Here is a 17,289-nt window from a genome sequence, read left to right as displayed (position 1 = left end):
AACAGCTTCACGGTTTCCCTTGCTACCTCCGTCACCCTCCCCCACTTCTTCAAGATGAATTTCAGCTGGTCTACCTCCCACAAGTGAAAAGGAAGGCCTTTCAACACTAACCAACCCCTTCTGAATTTTCCAGGAGTAAACATATTTTCTCTTGGCGACCATCTTCTTAGGAGAACAAGCCTTCCTTTCACTAAAAGCCTCTCCTGCTCTTGTAACCATTTTGCTCTTCCTGCTGTACTCACAAAGAAACACCCCTTAAAGGCGGAAATGGGATTTATAGACACCATACCTTTCACTCCCAGCAACCTCGCAATGGCCTTGCCTTCATCAGTCCAGTCTTGAACTTTTTCTTTGCATTCACATATTACGGCTCTGGCCCATTTTTCAGCTGCTACTGGAACTCCACTCCTAATTCCATCCTCTGCAACCACCTCTGCGTATGACCGGCCACCTCTATATCTGCTTTTGCTCAACTGATTAATGCCAAACATCTTCTTCCGCTCTTCTCCGACTTGATCAGAATAATCTTGCACTGAAATAATCGCCCTCCTAAGGACTTCCCATCCACTACCTTTATCACCCTCGGGGATGACAAGAAGTAAAGGATTCCTTCTTGTGGCAATCTCGGTGATTTTCATGAAACGCCCTCTATTGTTGAAGCAAATCTCCATCAAATGGATCTTATTCTCGCCCCTGAACTTTCGTGTGAATCCCCTGGTATTCTCCAACTCCACAGCTTTCTTTAAATGCTCCGTTAACCAAACCACCTCCTCCCTTCCAAATCCTACTGATACAACAAAACCACGGCTCCTTTCTGTTACTGAAACCCGAGTTCCACCATTCGATCCTTCAAACTTCACCTGAAAAGACTTTTTTTCCACTTCAAACTTTTCAACTTTGCAGTTCATCGTGCCTAAACCTTCATCAAAGTTCTATTTTTTTTGCCTTTTCAATTGTTACTTGATTTTTTTCGAACAATTGTTCATCGTCGATGGTTCATTTCCCATTGGAACCGTTGTTAGCCATCAAATTGAGGTAAAAATCCTTGCTCTGATACCAATTTTGGTGCTGCAGAAGGTTTGTTTCAAAACGAAATGGAAAAACACTCAAGAACAAATACAAAGATCACAATAGGATTTGAAAATTAGGGAATAATTTTGATAAATTATATTGAACTACTTCTAACAATCACAATAAGTTTTTAAATAATGTTTGTAATGCAAAAATAAAGGAAATAACTGAAATAGGAAACTAGAAATAGGAAACGAAGATAATTAGAAACTAGAAAAACTAGGAAAGAAATAAGAAACAAAGATAATTATAAACTAAAACTAGAAATAGGAAACTAATGATGAACTTAAAATAGAAATTAAAGGAAACTAATGATCTTAAAATAGAAACTAATGATGAACTTAAAATAGAAATTAAAGGAAACTAATGATGAGCTTAAAATAGAAACCAACGATGATCATGTGTTGCATCATTCTCCTTCACACAACCAAACACATTTAGGAAGCTGTGAATAAAACCTACCATAACATAGGTTTCGCTACTCAAAATATTGAGATAAAACGGCATATTATCAAGACAAGGCAAGGATCATCCAACATTACAAATTGCTACGACACTCTTAAAGGTCTACTGACAAAGTTAGATCTTTATCAAAAGGTTAGAAATGAAGTTTGTTGCCAACACGAAGAAGTTGAAAGATGTGTTGGAGATGGAGTGAGTCTTTCAATTTTTGGTGGGACTTAACCTTTAGTTTGATGAAGTATGTGATAAGGCATTGGAAACACAATTTTTTCGATTTTTTCCCTTTCCTGATCTTGAAAAGGCATTTGTGCTTATTTGTGAGGAGAAGAGCTCTGAACAGTTGAAGAATGGAAACACAATAGTTATTATTTCTTAAAAACCTTGTTTTCTCAATACATGGATCATAGATTCACATACTTCTAACCATATGGCTAGTTTCAGGAATCCAATGTTCAAGAAGGTAAAAAATTAAAGTTGTTGATGGAACATATTCACCCACAGCTAGACAGGGAAATGTACAAATTTCTCTTTATTGTCTCTAACTTTTGTTTTACATGTTCCAAAACTCTCATATAATTTGTTCATAGGAAAGCTTACCAAAGATCTTGATTGGTTGGTTACATTTATTCCAACCGGTTGTCATTCTTAGGACCATGTTAAAGGAAGATGATTAGGCATGCTGAGTTGAGAGATGGAATATACCACTTAGATACAACTTGGAGGCATGAAAGTCTATTAAGGATTGGTCTCAAGTTTCAAGAAAACTTATGAAAAGATTTGGCTATGACACTACCATTTAGGACATCCTCCTTTTCTAGTCTTAACAACACTATTTCCTTCATTATTTAAAGATAGTAATTCTAGTAATTTCTATTGTCAATCTTGTGTCCTTGCTAAACAACATCGAATTTCTTTTTTAGTAAGAGATTGTTGAAGATTTATGAAGTTTAGGAATTAGTTTTATTCTAATTCAGTTTTCAATTCCTATTCTGTAGATAGAATTCAGCACACATAGTTGTATATAAATAAGCATCTGTATTTCCAAGGGTGAAGTTCGAGGAATTGATTTCCAAGATGGAAAGGATAGACATCTATTCCCTAGCTTGAGTGGGAGTGTAGGAATTCGGATAATAAAATCCTTATTATTAAATAGGGATTAGTTGACCAGTTTATCTCCTTTTAAATAAAGAGATACGGATCAATTAATAGGGATTAGTTGATTTGTTTATCTCCTTTTAAATAAAGAGATAAGGATCAATTCCAAATCTCATTTTTGTATTTCAATTTTATGTGTTTATCCCTTAGTTTTAACAATAACTTTATGGTCCTAGAATTAAGGAATTATCCATGATAGGTTGTTGCCATCTTTCCTATTTATGTACTATTATTGCTCATGGTGAAAAATAAGAAAAATATAGTTTTCCTCTTGATCATTCTTGAATAAGCAATTAATCAGCAGTACTAGATAGATTGTTCTATTGATGCTGCTTCTGATTACAATGATAATGAAGAATCAAACATATAAAATGAACACTTACAGGGTTAAAATGCTTTTCAAGAAGGGAAGCCAAGTTTCCAACTGATTCAGGTTGGTAAGACCTTGCACAATGACAACAGGAATAAGAAATAAAATTGTAAGAAGAATAAATGCAACTATGACCAGCAGTTTAGAAATCCATCGTCGCATGAATGATGAAGAAAAGAAAGGCCAGTAAACATCATGAGGTTCTGGAGCTTGCTCTGCGACCCACTGTGTAGGATTGATTGATTGTTGCAAGTGAAAAGCAATTGCAGCATCATAACGAGACTTGAAGGACACAAAGGCAGCTCGAACATCCTTTTATAGTGACAAGACAGAACAACAATAGTCTGCATCAGTAATCCAACAGATTTCATCTAAAACTACCTTAACTGCAAGTGCTTAACACCCTATCCAACAGTTAAACGCATAAGGTATATATCAATTAATCATTGAGAAAATATGAGTTTAACAACTCTGTCATTACCTCAAGGTAAAAGCATGACATAACATCACAGCAAAGGAGCAAAATTTCAACGGTATTTAACCAGAAAAATTTGATATGCACAGCATTTATGTAACAGATAATTAATAAAGAACCATTCAAACATGTAAATTTTTTTCAGAAATTTGAAAATCAGTGACAGAACATACAGTTTTTCTAGCACTTCATCCACATCTCTGTTACATCATAGCTTGGGATGAAATCGTTCAAGTGGACATTCTCATTTCTACAAAGTGGATTTTCCCACTTGTGCAAGAATTGGAACATCAAAATGCTAAAATATAAAATTCTGAACCAAGTTAATGGAAATGATCACTATTTGGAATCTGCCCTGCCACCAATTTACACAATTTTTTTTTTTTTTTTGATAAGTGCCACCAATTTATACAATTCCTTTATTTCTTTCCCTACTCTTATAGGTATATTTATGTAGCATTCCATATATTGTGTCTTCCTGCTTTGTGAGCACTTACGAATGCTATTAACTGCAGAAGAAGCAATCTTAAGCATAATTATTATCACATGAGAGACCATGAGACTCAGAGAGGAAGAAGGTTCAATTGCTAAAGGGCAAGGTAGGAAGGACGGTGTGACAGTATGAGTAATGGGATTGAGCTGCTCATGTGATGTGGTAAGGGAGATGGTTGAAATTATAGGATTGTTGTCTGGTAGAGTTGGATGAGAGATTGTGTGAATTGGATGATGGCTATGGCTGCCTGAGATATTTAATGGGACAGGATCAAATGTGATGGATGGTGTAGTGGCCACTACAATATTGAAAACAATTTTGAAATAAGCCAGTGGCAGTGAAGAGTACAGAGGGTGGTGGAGGCTGGTGACTTTAGGTGTTACATATAAGTGGGATCCGCGAGATGACAGGTTTAAAGTTGTGGAGAAACACATTTGTTAAGGGGTTTTGACTTTGTATTTTATGTAAATAGATTTAAATCTGGAAGATAATGCAATTCCTGATTTTTTTTGGATTTAACCCCTGATTTATAGAGATTTAGTTTACTGATTTACAGGGATTTGATTTAGGGTAATTTTAGTTTTCTATAACACTCCTAGGGCTCATCCTTTTTTAATATAACCAGATGGGTATTCTTTTGAGAATAATAAGATTTTTCTTCTCAATTTCTCCACATGGTATCAGAGCCTTAGGCTCACAGAATTCACATTCTTTTGTCCTTTGTCAACCTGGTTATCTTTTTAAGACCTAGTAGTTTTCTTTAGTCAAGTTTCTGGTTAGCTGCCACTTGTTCAATCCAAGTTTCTGGTTCTTTGCCCCTTATTCAATCAGAGTTTCTGGTTCTTTGCTCCTTCCATTCAAAAGAATCAGAAAAAAACCCACCATGTCTAAGACATCTGAAGCCACCAACATTCCTGCAGTACAGCCAATTGAAGGGCTGCCAAATCAGTCCAATGGAGAGCTTCAAAGAATTCACACCATGTATCGATTGAATGGGAAGAATTATTTGCAATGATCACAAGTTGTGAAGACGTGCTTGACAGGGAAAGGAAAAATCAGTCACTTGTTGGGTATGGGACCAGAGCAACGTGATCCCAAATTCCAGATTTGGGAAGAGGAAGATTCCATGATTATGTCATGGCTTTGGAATTCAATGCTGCCTGAGATTAGTAGCACTTTCATGGTTTTGTCCACAGCTAAAGAAATTTGGGAGGCAGTGAGACAGACCCAAAGGTACATGATGCAGCACAGATATTTGAGATAAAGACAAAGATTTCAGCCACCAAACAAGGTGAGCGATCCGTGACTGAATATGCCAATCTCCTGAAAAATTTGTGGTAAGAGATGGATCATTATCAATGCATTCAAATGAAGGATAGTGAGGATGCTGCCATATTGAAAAGATTTGTTGAGAAAGAAAGAATTTTTGAATTCCTAGCTTGTCTAAATCTGGAGTTTGATAAAGTCCAAGTTCAGGTCCTAGGAAAAGAGGACCTACCATCTCTAAATGAAACTACTTCTACAAATCGAGTGGAGTGAAACACCTACGATAGAAAGCTCAGCTATGCTGTCAAACACAGGAAATATGAAAAATGTTGTTGCAGAAAATCAGCCCAATGCTGCAAACAAACAACCAGATTCGTCCAGGTGGTGCAATTACCGCAAGAAACCTAGGCACACTAAGTATACGTGCTGGAAGTTGCATGGAAGACCACCAAACTTCAACAACAATAATAGGGGATGGAGATCTAATGGCAGACAACAGAAAAAAGTTCAAGGACAAGCAAATCTCACCAATAGCAATCCACCAAACGATGAGAATGAGACTCCAACAGATGGAGAGTTCAAGAAGGAGGATATTGAGAGGCTGAAAAGATTGTTGGAATCATTAGAAAAACCCTCTAGTGCTTGCTCCTTAGCACTTTCAGGTAAGTACTCAGTTTCTCATACATTTAATGTCTCAGACTCTCCTCTTTCAGACTCCTAGGTCATTGATTCAGGAGCCACGGACTATATGACCAACTTTGCTTTGAAATTCAGTTCCTACACACCTTGCCCAAGTAACAAGAAAATTTCCATAGCAGGGCTCTTTGACAACAACAGTTGGTCAAGGAAAAATTCATATAAATTCATCTCTTACCTTAGAGAATGTCCTTCATGTTCCAAAACTTTCAACTAATCTTGTGTCCATACATCGGATCTTCAAAGATAAGAATTGTCATATAGTCTCTTACCCTTCTCATTGTGTTCTTCAAGACCGGAGTTCAGGGAAGACAATTGGACTTGCTAAGGAAAAAAAGGGGCTTTACTATCTTGATGTACCAGGTGATCAAAATAGGATTGAGAACAAATTTCCTTTGTCATACCTGACCGAAAGCTCCATCTCAAATAAGGACAAGATTTGATTTCATCATCTTCGTTTAGAACACCCTTCATTTCATATACTCAAAGTTTTATTTCCTTCATTGTTCCAAGAATTAGATGTAGAGAGCTTTCATTGTGAAGTTTGTGAACTTGCAAAGCATCGTTGTGCTTCCTTTCCAATTAGCAATAAAAGAACCTCTATTCCTTTTTCTCTTATTCATAGTGATGTTTGGAGACCTTCTCAGGTTCCTAATATTTCGGGGCCTAGATGGTTTGTTGTGTATATTGATGATTGTACTCGTGTGTCTTAGATCTTTCTTCTTAAACAGAAATTTGATGTCAGCAGTGTCTTTCCAAACTTTCATAATATGATCAAAACTCAATTTGGTGTAAGCATAAAGAAGTTCAAGTCTAATAATGCCCGAGACTACTTTAATCAAGTTTTGTCACCTTGTTTTTCAAAAGAAGGGATTATACATGAGTCATCTTGCATTAGTACATCCCAATAAAATGGGTTACTGAAAGAAAAAATGGTCATCTTCTTACTGTTACTCGTGCCTTCTTATTCCAGAAAAATGTTCCTAAACACAATTAGGGGGAGGCGGTGCTTGCAACTGCCCACCTCATCAATAGGTTACCTTCTCGGGTTTTAGGGTTCAAGAGTCTTATGCAACTGTTTTCTCAGTTTTTTCCTAACTTCAATACCTCAAATAATCTCACTCCTAGAATATTTGGTTGTGTCTCTTCTGTCCACATTCATGGTCATAACAGAGGAAGGTTAGATCTACGTGCACTTAATTGCATTTTTATAGGATATTTTCCAACACAAAAGGGTTATAGATGTTACCATCCCCCTTCTTGGAAATTTTTTGTTTTCGCCGATGTAACCTTGGTTGAAAGAGAGGATTATTTTACCCATCCTTATCTTCAAGGGAAGACATCATTGACGAAGGATAAGGACAAAGATTCATTCTTACTTGACTTTCCCTCCATTTCACAATCTTCCTCATCTGAGCCCGCAGTTAGTCTTAATCACCCTCTTGTTTTGCCTATTGTCCAACCATCCTCTTCTAGCCTCATGTCATTTACTAAGGAAAGTGTAATGCATAATCCTATTAGACCACTACAGGTATATTCAAGGAGAAAAGAGTCTATTGTTGAACCTGTGCAAATCCAAGAGTTAAAACCAATCTTTGGAAATGAGTTCAGTGCTTTACCAGAATCTTCTTTTGATAATTTATGTGCTACTATTGATAATAATGATCTTGATCAACCCATTGCTCTCAAGAAAGGTACATGAGAGTGTACCAAACACCCTTTTTACCTATTAGCTCAGTTAATATCCTATGATAGATTGTCACCTTCTTACCGAGCCTTCCTTACCCAACTAAACATTGTTAATGTTCCTAAAACCCTATCTGAGGCATTAAATAGTGAAAAGTGGAGACAAGCCATGAGTGTTTAGATGGAAGCACTAGACAAAAATAAAACATAGGAGATGGTGGAGTTGCCAAAAGGAAAGAATTTAGTGTGTTGTAAGTGGGTGTTTACTATAAAATACAAGGCAGATGGATCAATTGAAAAGTATGAAGCAAGGCTTGTTGCCAAGGGATATATACCCAAACTTATGGAGTAGATTATTTAAAGGCCTTCGAACTCATAGCTAAGATGAATACAGTTCGGGTGTTGTTATCCTTGGCCGCCAACTTTGAGTGGAATTTGCAATAATTTGATGTTAAGAATGTTTTCTTACTTGGGGATCTTGAGAAGAAATCTATATGAAAATTCCTCCTGCATTTGGCAAGAATCTAGAACATAGAAGAGTGTGTAAGCTTAAGAAGGCTTTGTATGGTTTGAAACAATCTCCTCGAGCTTAGTTTAGGAGATTTGCGAAAATGATGATTAACAATGGATACAAGCAAAGTCAAGGCGATCACACTTTATTTATCAAGCACACAGCTTCAAGGGGAGTTACGGCCTGGTTAGTTTATGTGGACGATATATTGTGGCTAGGAATGATGAGAAGGAAAGAGATAGTTTGAAGAAGTGTTTGATGAAAGAGTTTGAGATTAAAGAACTGGACCAGTTGAAGTACTTCTTAGGTATTGACATGGCATGATCACAATGGGGAATTTTTGTGTCCCAATAGAAGTATGTGCTAGATTTGTTGAAGGAAACTGGGAAGTTAGCTTGTAAACCAACAAACACGCCTATTGAGCCTAATCATAAGATTGGTGATAATAATAGCAATGCTAGTGTAGATCAAGGAAACTATCAAAGATTAGTGAGTCGATTGACCTACTTATCACACACAAAACCCAATATTGCATATGTTATTAGTGTGGTGAGTCAATTTATGCACAATCCAAAGGAAGAACATCTCCAAGCAATTCATCGAATACTACACTATCTCAAAGGAACACTAGGGAAAAAGATTCTATTCAAGAAAGGAACAAGTTTGACGCTTGAAGCCTATACAGATGTTGATTATACATGATCAATGGTTGATAGACACTCAACATCAGGTTATCGTACATTCCTTAATGGAAACTTGATAACATGGAGTAAAAAGCAGAATGTTGTAGCAAGGTCAAGCGCCAAAGTAGAAGTTAGACCAATGGAACTTGGGATTCGTAAATTACTATGGCCAAAAATAATTCTAAAAGATCTGAAGATTAACTAGGAAGTGCCTATAAAACTCTACTATGACAACAAATCAACAATCAATATTGCACATAATCTTGTGCAACATGACTAGACCAAACACGTGGAGGTAGATAAACACTTTATCAAAGAAAAATTGGAGAATGGTTTCATCTACACACCAAACGTCTCCTTAGGCGGTCAATTAGCAAATGTGTTTACCAAAGGTCTAAACAATACCGTGTTTCAAGCAATAATTGACAAGTTGCCAATGCATGTTATTCACTCACCGGCTTGAGGGGGAAGTATAGAGAAACATGTTTCTTAAGGGGTTTTGACTTTGTATTTTATGTAAATAGATTCAAATTTGAGAGATAATGTAATTCCTAATTTTTTGGGATTTAATCCCTGATTTATAGGGATTTAGTTTACTGAATTATAGGGATTTGATTTAGGGTAATTTTAGTTTTCTATAACACTCCTAGAGTTTATCCTTTTTATATATTAACCAGATGGGTATTCTGTTTAGAATGATAAAATTTTCTTCTCAATTTCTCCACCAAATGTGAGAATGGTGGGCAAATGTCTAGATTCTAATGAGAATGACAATGTTATAGTGGTAAAAAAGTTGGGTTGATGATGACTATGGGTGGTGGACCAATCATAATTATAGGAGTCGGGTTCTGTGATGGTTGGATCTTGGTTCAAAGGCCCATCACTTGTAAATTACAGAGGTAAGGGGTTATGACCATGGTGGACTTGGATGTTACGTGTGCAATGGACAAAGAAATAAAAATAAAATAAAAATCTAGGGAACCAAGGCCATCTAGTTGTCATACCTAGAAGAGAAAACAATAAAATCTCACCATCAAAGAGAAGAAAGAGAAAAACCTTAAAATCTTATTAAGATCTTCTAGCAGTATTTCGTAGAAGACTAAATGAGTCTCATATGAATGTATGTATGTACTTGTATATGTATGTATATGTATACTCTTTTAACAAGTCTCCTGATGAATAAATACAAAGCTATATAAACTTAGCTATACCATGAGAAGAAAGAAAATATATATTCAGTAAAATATAAAATATACACTTGTAAAAGCACAAGCAATTCTAGCAAAAAAAAAATAAAAATCTCCAAATTCTAAATAGGATACAACCAACTACCACTAATTTTGACTCAAAAAAATTGCAAATTATCAAAATAACCTTAACTAAGTGAACATTAGGATTTTTCTTTATTTCTTTTATCATTTATTTTTCCTTTTATTCTTCTTTCTTTTTGTTTTGTTTTTGTTTTTTTCTTTTTTTGTGTGCTTGTTTATGTAATTTTACTTTTTTTTTTGTGTTTGCAGTTCATGATTTTTCCTTTTTGTGAAATACCTTAAAGGTTTCATCCTAATTAAAGCTTTTCCATACTAGTTTGACTCCTCAAATTTGAAGGATTGTCAAATTTTAGCTATTCTTCCTTTTTTGGGCAGCATCCTTATTGTCTTTCTCAAGAATTCCTATTTTCAAAAGGATTGCTTTCATTCTCAAGAATTCCTAGTTTCTAATAGGATTCCTACTTAAATACTCTAGCTTCAGATAGCCAGGTTCAAGCACATAGGATGATGGGAAGGACCTTGAAGGTCTCAGTGGAGAGGAAGACATTCTGGGTTAGTTTCGAGGGAGAGATCGGAGGAAGATGGTGTTCACTAACAAAGCACAGTAAAGGCTCTGTTTTCGTCTTAGGCTTTGAGAAGGAAGAGGTTAGTTGGTTGGTAGAACAATTGACAAAGGTCATTGAGATGAAGATTTTTATGGGTTTCAACAGAAAATTTAGAGAAAAGACCAGAGTTCATCTATTGGAGGTTTGCTTCAACATTCATGGCAGGTTTATAAGATTATCAGAGTTCACCTCCAAAAGGAAGTCAACTTTTCTGGTAATACCTGAGGGAGACAATGGCAGGGGATGGGAACTTTTAAAGGAAGTGTTGTATTCAATGTTGGTGGTCCCCTCCTCGAGTTTTGACGAAAAAGGAAGGCAGAGCAGGGAAGGAAGGAACTTGCACAAATTCGCGGGTCCCTTGCAAAGATCCTTCGTGAATGTAGTCAGAGAAGAAAGACCGAGGAGAGGCGGCCTTGTTTCAGTAGGGAGATAGGCGAGGGCCATGGTGTGCGAATGTCACGATGATTCTGTTAACTGGGCTGAGGTTGGCCAGGCTATGGCGAGAAGGCTAGGGCAAAAAGGCGTGACAGTGGTCCCATTCACCGAAGGAAAAGGATTGTTTTTTATAGAAACCTTAGAGGAAGCTATATCACTACACAAGTCAAGGTTCATCAGGATTAAAGGAGGAATCACAGTCTTGTTGAGAAGATGGTCGCCAAAGGAAAATTCAGAAATAGAGAGGAAATTCAAGGAAGGTTGGATAGATTTAAGGGGTTTACCATTCCATTTATGGTCTGAGGTTCACTTGAAGAAAATCATGGAGCAGTGGGGGACGGTGACAGAGATAGATTGGCGAACACTGAAATTTTTTTATCTAAGCAAAGCTAGGGTGAGAGTTGTTATGAAAGAAAGATCGGTGCTTCCCACTTTGATTGAGGTGTTAGATGGGGTTGGGATTTCACAGTCTCAGTCGTAGTGGTTGGGAAGGAAGATGGCATGCAGGTTAGAGAGATGGGTGAGTCAACACCGCATTTGGCTGAGGCTCACTCGGGGACAGTTGGCAGAAAGAGGGAAGATGAAGATAGATCAACGGCTGGAAAGGGGTCCTCGGCTGGGGCAGTTGACAGAACAATCGAGTGGAGAGGTGGTCAAAAGGCTGAAAATGGTCCCGGGAGGACACGTGGAACGAATAGGATGAAAGTGGGAAACAGCTGGCCTCCAACGTCTTTCAGTTCAAATTTAAAAAGCCTGAGAGCAGGTGGTGCTGGGCCAAGGCAGGCAAGTAGGGTCAAAGCCCAATCAAATCTCGTGGATGAGATCTGGGCCTCCAAACATTTGTCAAGGGCCCAAACTTTTAGTAAGCCCAGGCCACTGTCTGAAACTGATGTGGGCTGGAAGAGGGAAGTCCCTGGGAAAGGCCCGATTCAGTCGATGGGCCAAGAGTTGGGAGGCAAGCAAGACAGATTGTCGAAGGGCCCGTCACACAGAGCTACTCACTCTGCAAAGGGGAAGGCGAAGGTAGGCTACGAGGAATCTGAAAACCAACGGAGGGGCTCCACGGTGAAGTGTGGTTCAAAGAAGCTGTGGAATGTTCTACTTCCATCAAGCTCTGCATGCCAACAAGGGGATCGAAGCCGAGGAGAGCCTTTCACGACTGAGAGATCACCGACAGGTAGCGATACTCTTCCATTGGAAGAAGCCGTCGAAGCGGGATCACAGTTGTTTCAAGGGTGTTCCAAGGAAGGAACGACGCCGACGGAGGAAATCGCAAAACAAAGGAATATTCTTAAGGCTCCTTTTATGTCAAAAGAGAAGGATAAAATGCGCAATAATGCTATAGGAGAAAACGAAGCAGGTGTTAAGGGCTTTGTGGGTTATTCTCGTAGTGGATCTTCAGTCTCAGATCATCCTTCTTATCCCGCAAACAGAGAAAAAGGGCTTATCTTTGAGGGGTACTGTGGAATGACGAAAGTGGGAATTTTCCAGGTATCGTCTCACTATTCTTCTCAACCTTCTCTGCCTTTTCAGTCTCCCTTCTCTAGTGTGGCTCCTCCATACCAAAGTCCTTCTAATCCCGATCTCTCCATTTCAGCCTTTCACTCCCATATTCCTATGAAAAACCGAGTGTTGACTGAAAATTGTTCAAAAAAAAATGTTGTTGAGGATTATCATCTTGGGTATGTTGGCAATCCTAATCATGTTGAAGCGGTGTCCCAGCTAACTAGATTGAATCTGATGTCTGAGAGCTTTAAGTATGATAAGACCAATCCCAGCTCGCCTCATGGGGCCCCTATTCTGGGTGCAGTAAGCCAAGGAGACTCAGAATTCTCCCAGATGAGTGGGTTCCAAATAGAAGGTCTTTTCCCCAGAAAATGGCTAAAGTTTGTGAGGTCTTAAGCTCCTTGGATATTAAGGTGTATTAAAGACAAAAGAACAGAATTGCCATAGGCAATTGAGCTTTGGTGGTGATGGTTTGGAGATTTAGGGGCAATGAGGTGTTATTATGAGCATCATAAGTTGGAATATAAGGGGGTTGGGATCTAGGAAAAAGAGGAGGGTGGTTAAGGAATTTTTGCGACTTCAGAATCCGGATATAGTGATGTTTCAGGAAACAAAAAGAGAGGTGTGAGACAGAAGGTTTGTAGGTAATGTCTGGTCAGTTAGGAATAAGGAGTGGGCTATTCTCCCGGTGTGTGGGGCTTCAGGAGGGATTTTGATCATTTGGGACTCAAAAAAAATGAGCGGTGAGGAGGTGGTAATAGGATCCTTTTCTGTCTCAGTCAAGTTCTTGTTGGATGGAAGCGGACCATTATGGTTGTCTGCAGTCTATGGACCAAACAATCCCTCAATTAGGAAGGATTTTTGGGTGGAGTTGTTAAACCTTTTTGGCCTTACTTATCCTTCATGGTGTGTGAGAGGTGACTTCAATGTTATAAGGAGAAGATCAGAAAAACTGGGGGGATCTGGATTCACTTCCAGCATGAGGGATTTTGATGGTTTTATAAGAGAATGCGAATTACATGATCCCCCATTACGGAATGCCTCTTTTACTTGGTCAAACATGCAAGAGTCACTGGTGTGTAAGAGATTGGATCGGTTTCTCTATTCAAATGAGTGGGAGCTTTCCTTCCCTCAAAGCCTTCAAGAAGTTCTTCTTAGATGGACATCGGATCATTGACCAATTGTCTTGCATACCAATCTGTTCAAGTGGGGACCAACACCTTTTAGGTTTGAGAATATGTGGTTGCAACATCATAGTTTCAAAGAGTGCTTTAGCAATTGGTGGAGAGAATTTGAAGGAAATCGTTGGGAAGGTCACAAGTTTATGAAGAAGTTACAATTCGTTAAGGCAAAATTGAAAGATTGGAATAAGAATACTTTTGGAATGCTTAAGGAAAGGAAAACAACCATATTGGATGAAATAGCTAACATTGATGCCATTGAACAAGAAGGGGCTCTCTCTTCTGATCTTGCAGCTCAAAGAGTTATAATAAAAGGGGAGCTAGAGGAACTAATTTTGAGGGAAGAAATTCATTGGAGACAAAAAGCTAAGGTAAAATGGGTTAAGGACGGGGATTGTAACTCAAAGTTGTTTCACAAAGTGGCTAATGGGAGACAAAACAGGAATTTCATCAAATTCTTGGAGAATGAAAGAGGTTTGGTGTTGGATAATTCTGAGAGCATCACAGAGGAGATATTACTTTATTTCAAAAAGCTCTACTCGAGTCCTCTTGGTGAGTCATGGAGAGTAGAAGGTATTGATTGGTCCCCTATATTAGAAGAGAGTGCTTCTAGGTTGGATTCCCCTTTCACTGAAGAAGAGATCTTTAATACCATCTTTCAGTTAGATAGGGATAAGACGTCGGGGCTTGATGGTTTCACCATAGCAGTGTTTCAGGATTATTGGGATGTGATCAAGGAAGACTTAGTGAGGGTGTTTACAGAGTTTCACAATAGCAGGATTATTAATCAAAACACCAATACTTCCTTCATAGTCCTTTTGCCTAAAAAGAGTCAATCAAAGAAGATTTCGGATTTTAGACCTATCAGTCTGATCACTTGTCTATATAAAATAATAACAAAAGTATTGTCAGGGCGTCTACGAGGAGTACTACACGAGACCATCCACTCCACTCAAGGTGCTTTTGTTCAAGGGAGACAAATTCTGGATGCAGTTCTTATAGCCAATGAGATTGTGGACGAGAAAAGGCGATCAGGGGAGAAGGGAGTTGTATTCAAGATAGACTTTGAAAAGGCTTATGACCATGTGAAATGGGATTTTTTGGATCACATGTTGGAGAAGAAGGGATTTAGTTCTAAATGGAGGAGTTCGATGAGAGGTTGTTTGTCGTCGGTCTCTTATGCTATTCTAGTGAACGGTAATGCTAAAGGGTGGGTCAAGGCATCTAGAGGCTTAAGACAAGGTGACCCTTTATCCCCTTTCCTGTTCACTATTATTGCAGATGTGTTGAGTAGAATGTTGTTGAAAGCTGAGGAAAGAAATTTGTTGGAGGGCTTCAGGGTATGTAGAAATAGATGTAGGGTGTCCCATCTGCAATTCACAGATGATACCATCCTCTTTGCTAACCCTAGAGAGGAAGAATTGCATACTCTTAAGAGTTTATTGTTAGTGTTTGGTCAAATCTCTGGGCTTAAGGTCAATCTTGACAAGAGTAATCTTTTTGGCATCAACCTTGATCAGAATCATCTCTCTAGGTTAGCATTGATGCTTGATTGCAAGGCTTCAGATTGGCCCATACTTTATCTGGGTCTTCCTTTGGGAAGGAATCCAACTGCTTGTGGATTCTGGGATCCAGTGATTGAGTGAATCTCTAGGAGATTAGATGGATGGAAAAAGGTTTACTTATCTTTAGGTGGTAGGATAACTCTCCTACACTCTTGCCTTTCCCATATCCCTAGCTACTTCCTTTCTCTGTTTAAGATTCCAACTTCAGTGGCTGCAAAAGTCGAGAGGATGCAAAGGGACTTTCTTTGGTCAGGGGTTGGGGAAGGCAAAAGAGATCATCTTGTTAGCTGGGATGCAGTGTGCAAGCCGAGGGTTAAAGGGGGTTTGGGGATTGGGAAGATACCTTTAAGGAATCTCTATGGCATCAGGTCATTCTTAGCATATACGGGACACACTCAAATGGTTAGGATGCCAATACTGTAGTCAGATGGTCACACCGTTGTCCTTGGAAGGCCATTGCACAAGGCTTTCATGATTTTTCCAAGTATACTCGGTTTATCGTAGGAGATGGGGAAAGAATTCGTTTTTGGGAAGATTTGTGGTGGGGGGACCAAATCTTTAAAGACCAATATCCAAGACTATATCGAGTAGTAATGGATAAAAATAGTCATATATCTTCAATTCTCGGTTCGTCTCGCCCTTTCTCATGGAACTTTAATTTCCGTCGTAATTTAACCGATTCTAAGATAGAAGATCTAGAATGCCTCATGCACTCTCTAGATTGTATGAACTTATCCACTTCCGCTTCAGACGCGAGATCATGGTCCTTATTGTCTTCAGGTTTGTTCACAGTCAAGTCTTTCTTTATAGCCTTGTCCCAAATGCCTGATTCATCTCCATTTTTCCCCACTAAGTTTGTATGGAAATCTCAAGTCCCTTTCAAAGTTAAGGCCTTTGTCTGGCTTATGGCACACAAGAAGGTAAATACCAATGAATTGCTACAATTGAGGAGACCCCACAAAGCTCTTAGCCCTGACATATGTAAGTTGTGTATGGAGCAAGGAGAATCAGCAGATCATCTCTTCCTCCATTGTTCAGTGACGTTGGGGTTGTGGTATAGACTTTTTCAGCTAGCCAAGATGGATTGGGTACCTCCGAAAAGCATTTCAGACATGATGTTCATCAATTACAAAGGATTTGGCAAGTCCAAGAGAGGGGTAATTCTATGGCAAAACGAGAGTATAGCGTTAATCTGGGTTGTGTGGCGGGAAAGAAATGCTATGATATTTGAGGACAAAGCTAGGAATTCAGGGAATCTTTGAGATTCCATTCATTTCCTTGCGTCCTTTTGGGCTTTTTGTTCAGTGGGTTTTAAGGGCATCCCCCTTAACGTATTACAACTTGATTGGCTAGCACTGTATAGATCCAATAGTTCCAATGGGATGGCCTAGTGTATTGTTATTTTTTCATGTTGTTTAGTTTTACTTTTGGCGAGAGGATTCCTCATCCTCCTTTTGTACTTCTTTTTCTATCAATATATTCACGCGTGGTTTCCTATCAAAAAAAAAAAATAGGATTCCTACTTAGCTTAAGGGTGTATGTATGTCATTATTGAAGGATGTGTGTATTTTGATAGAGATATAAATGACTATTAAAGGCAAAGGGGATTATTGTACTTAACTTTGAGTAAGTATAATTCTCCCTCCTTATTAAGGTTTGAGTAATATTCCTTTTTCTAATAAGGAGCACTTTCTACTTTGGTCGTACTTGCTGACTACCTCTATTGTTCTTCCTACTACCTTTGAAGACACTACTTTTTCAATGGATAGAACTCCCTATAAGGGCCTTTGGAGTAGAACACTCTTGGGTTAAGGATTTGGCCCATCTTGGTGGTTGAATCATATAGTCAATAACACAC

At 38.4% G+C, this 17,289-nt stretch overlaps 1 protein-coding gene across 5 annotated transcripts in view; it reads right to left on the bottom strand.

Annotated features, from left to right (window-relative positions):
- The window catches only part of LOC100266027 (CSC1-like protein HYP1), a 62,519-nt gene that overhangs the window by 14,007 nt on the left and 31,223 nt on the right, over positions 1-17,289 (bottom strand). For all 5 annotated transcript variants that reach the window (XM_059736013.1, XM_010646878.3, XM_002269890.5 and 2 more), the window contains one exon: positions 3,072-3,370. In XM_059736013.1, the coding sequence (XP_059591996.1) occupies positions 3,072-3,370 (299 nt within the window). The remainder of the gene's footprint in view (positions 1-3,071; positions 3,371-17,289) is intronic.

Source organism: Vitis vinifera, chromosome 3 (assembly GCF_030704535.1).
Source record: "Vitis vinifera cultivar Pinot Noir 40024 chromosome 3, ASM3070453v1".
Lineage (NCBI taxonomy): Eukaryota > Viridiplantae > Streptophyta > Magnoliopsida > Vitales > Vitaceae > Vitis > Vitis vinifera.
The sequence above is the reverse complement of the archived record's forward strand: the minus strand, read 5'-3'. Positions and strand labels throughout refer to the sequence as shown.